Raw genomic sequence first — 3705 nt, 5'->3', positions numbered from 1 at the left:
GGTTTTCTGAGAGCACACATCCGAAGCACACGGACAGAAAGCGGCTGTGACACAGCATGTGAGTACTAAACTAAGTTCTCATTCACACACAGGTTTACGTTAAAAACACACATGAGTTACAAAAACAGTCGGTTATGTCTGTGAAGGTAAACTGCTAGGAAATAAATTGCATGTTTATTTCAGATCTAAATAGTGTTCTGTGCGCGTCTGTGCAGCCAAAGACAGAACAGTTAGCATGTTTTGCTCAAACTTTCGCCATGGCATTAGAACTGGTACACCGTTGTCGCTTGCGAAATCAAAATGACAGCGCGTGGGTGTAAACTTACAGATTAAGGAGCGGTAATATTATAATGAGATCCCTTTGCCACATCACCAAGGGAGCGAAATCAGACGCGCTCGTTTTCTCAGACGCTTGCAGAAAAAGGCTTACCAAAACAAAGTTACTGGGTTAATCTTTTTCACATTTCCTTGGTTGGTAGATGCACCGGGGACCTGATTATAGCACTTAAAACCTGGAAAAGTCAGATTTTTATGATATGTCACCTTTAACATCTAGCCTGTGCTACGCGGATATATTTGCATAACGATAAATAAATTATATTTCAAAATCTCTAACGACAGACACTTTATACTGTGGTAACGATACATGCTGTCATACCGCATAAGGTTGAGCACTGCGTTTATATTCTGAGCTCATTTGTTTATCTGTATGCTTATGCATATAGAGCTGCCACGTTCAGAGGCGCAGCAATAGGACAGGTAAGGCAGGCAATTGCCTGGGGCCCCGCATTCTCTTCCACCCTCGACTGAGGTGCCCTTGAGCAAGGCACCGAACACCCAATTCCACCCCGGGTGCTGCAGAAATGGCTGCCCACTGCTCCGGTTGTGTGTGTTCATGGTCTGTATGTGTGTGTGGGTTAAATGCAGAGCACAAATTCTGAGTATGGGACACCATTCTTGGCAACCCGTCATGTCGCTTATTGCAAAGAAAATACTGCTGTTATTTGCACTTAGTGTAAATAGCATATATCGCTAAGAAATATGCTATTTTTGCTTACTGTAAATAGCATCTAATAGCACCTAAAAATAGCATCTACACTTAGTGTAAATAGCCGCTGCCAATAATAAAATAAAGATTCTAACCTTATATTTCTACTATACACTGTAAAAAAAAAAATCCGTAAAATTTACGGTAAAAAAACGGCAGCTGTGGTTGCCGGGATTTTACCGTAAAAAAAGAAGGTAGCAGCGTTTTAAATTTTACAGTTTTAACTTAAATTTACAGTTAAATACTGTAATTTCATTAACTGATATAATGTTAATATACCAACCCACTGAAATACTGAAATCTGTTTTGTACCTTTGTAATACACTGCACCAAAAGCAGGTGGTGATGAGAAAATCACATGATGAACCAAAGCCTATCACAAGCAGCTTTTAAATATTAACATATATAGAAGGTGCACAGTGTCATTCACATGAAAACTAAACACCATCATGGTAACACTTGAAACTGAAATAATGCAATAAACATTAATTGAACAACATTAGATGTAACATACAACCCTAATGTACACAACTGATAAGAAAAAAACTAAGAAGAAAAGTTATTTCAACAAAAAAAAAAAACATCAAATTTAAAATGTAACGCAGGGAATCATGGGAATGTTCTTTTTCACTTCCAAAAATGGTATACTACTGTAAAATTACATGTAATGTCCAATAAGCACTTTAATGATGTAAAAAATAAGCAATGTATGTTATGTTAGATGTGTTTTTTTATTTTTTTTGACTACTTTTTATCTCTAGATAGCTAAGATATTTTAACAAAAATAAATAAATAAATAGCATTTTAGAAGGGCCTCGCTGATTAATTTTGGCCCCCACTTAAAGTAGGTTTGCCTCTGCCTATATGTCAGACATCTACTGGTCCACTTTACCTTGATTTTGGTAAAATATCAATAATATATAATGACACATGCAATTGTCTGTCCATATATAAAGCCACAATATCAACACACAGTTTAATTATTTACAATTTTGTAATTATTTAAAAAATACAGTGTTCTTTTCCATTTCCTGAAAAAAGTCTTGGAAAACAAATTGTCGAGGTTTCCGCCCAACAGCGACCAAGTTCTACTGCATAAGCCAAATACATTTTTAACAAACAGAATAATCATCATGATACACACTGTCTCACTATTAGCTATGATTTTTAGCTATCATAGTCTTTCGAAAGACAAAAACATAACTTCAAAACTACTGGCATTATTTTAAGGCGAAGCCCTGTGTTGTCACACACTTGGCACAGCTGTCTTGGGACGGTTCTGTACGTGCATATCATATTAACCGCGCGCTATTATTTCAGTGTTGTTGTTATTGAAGATATTTCATGCAAACTTCGTACAGACAATGCATCGTACCTTCAGTTTAACAGCATTATTGAGGACTAACTTTGATCATCCAGCTGAGCTGAACGTGCATTTTAAACACTTGCATTATATTCTTGCTCCGTCCATGCAATAAAAGAGTAGAATCTTCTAATTTTCTAGCTTTAACAAAAAGTGTGTATGTGAGCAGTGCTTTTAAAAAAGAATATAGCGTATTTACAATAGCTTGCTCGAGACCGCACGCGCTTATTTAACTGTTCATGCGCTTCCTGCTGTTCAGCGCAGATATAAGAAATATTTATTCGATTAGTTCAGTCACTGCCGCCATGTTTTTTGTTTTTGTTCTTATTATTATTATTTTTGTTTTAATCCTGTAAACCATGGGCGTTGATTATTTATTCAAAAGTTGGTTTTAAAACAATAAGCGAATAACGGAACACACTTGAAAGTAAAAGTGAAAGTAAATTTTGTTAGGCAATAGGCTGCTTTATCATATGCTATTAATAGCCTACAATACAACAATACATTCAGGCTAGAAGGGAAATGTCAGACAAAAGATAATAAAGACAACTTTACAGTACCTTTCGAAACCATTATAGGCTGCGACAGAACTGACGAGCGTTCATCTAAAGCAATGCTCCGAATCCGTGAAGCTTTTCAGGCCTATGACTTGCTGAAACATGCTTTTTCCCAAAATATCCGGCACGAGTTCAAAACAGTTTCGTATTTCATCGTCCAAGTTTCCATTTTATTCTTCTTTTGCCCTTCTGTGGCCAGTCTTGCTGGTGGCCTACACAGAGAAATATTGCTCCAATGTGTCTGATATGTGCTGATCTGTTTGTTGGGTGCGGTGGGTTAGGCAACCAATGGAAATACAAATAAGTACAGTCCAGGACAAGTCAGGACTATGTGATCATTGTCTTCCCCAAATCTTTACTTACAGTAAACAGTTACTGATTTGAACTATGATATACTTTTAAGTGTCTAAATATGCTACCTTTTTTTTTCTCTATGCTTATACTGTAAATATAAAGACTCCATATCCCAATTGAATTCACTCGAAGAATTAGCTCATTTTGAATGTGTTGAAGGTGTTTTAATGTGTTCCTCTGACTTAATCAAAACCCTGTAGCCACATATTAATCTGTCTGTTGTATCAGTAAACCTGGAGAAAATTGATTGTTATCCTATATTCATATTTGGGGTTAAAATGACCCAAAATATAAATAAACAGACAGACAGACAGACATATAGACAGATAGATAGATAGACAGACAGACAGATAGACAGACAGACAGACATATAGACAGACAGA

At 36.3% G+C, this 3705-nt stretch overlaps 1 protein-coding gene across 1 annotated transcript in view; it reads right to left on the bottom strand.

Moving 5' to 3' along the window:
* LOC107656975 (uncharacterized) overlaps positions 1-3243 on the bottom strand; it is a 21234-nt gene extending 17991 nt beyond the window's left edge. Inside the window, exon 1 of the mRNA XM_016444939.1 lies at positions 2972-3243. Coding sequence (XP_016300425.1) covers positions 2972-2984 — 13 coding nt within the window. The 5' untranslated portion in view covers positions 2985-3243. The remainder of the gene's footprint in view (positions 1-2971) is intronic.
* Positions 3244-3705: the final 462 nt, after the last annotated feature.

This window comes from Sinocyclocheilus anshuiensis, unplaced genomic scaffold (genome assembly GCF_001515605.1).
Source record: "Sinocyclocheilus anshuiensis isolate Anshui unplaced genomic scaffold, SAMN03320099.WGS_v1.1 scaffold1052, whole genome shotgun sequence".
In the NCBI taxonomy this organism is placed as follows: domain Eukaryota; kingdom Metazoa; phylum Chordata; class Actinopteri; order Cypriniformes; family Cyprinidae; genus Sinocyclocheilus; species Sinocyclocheilus anshuiensis.
This window is presented reverse-complemented; position numbering and strand designations above follow the sequence as displayed.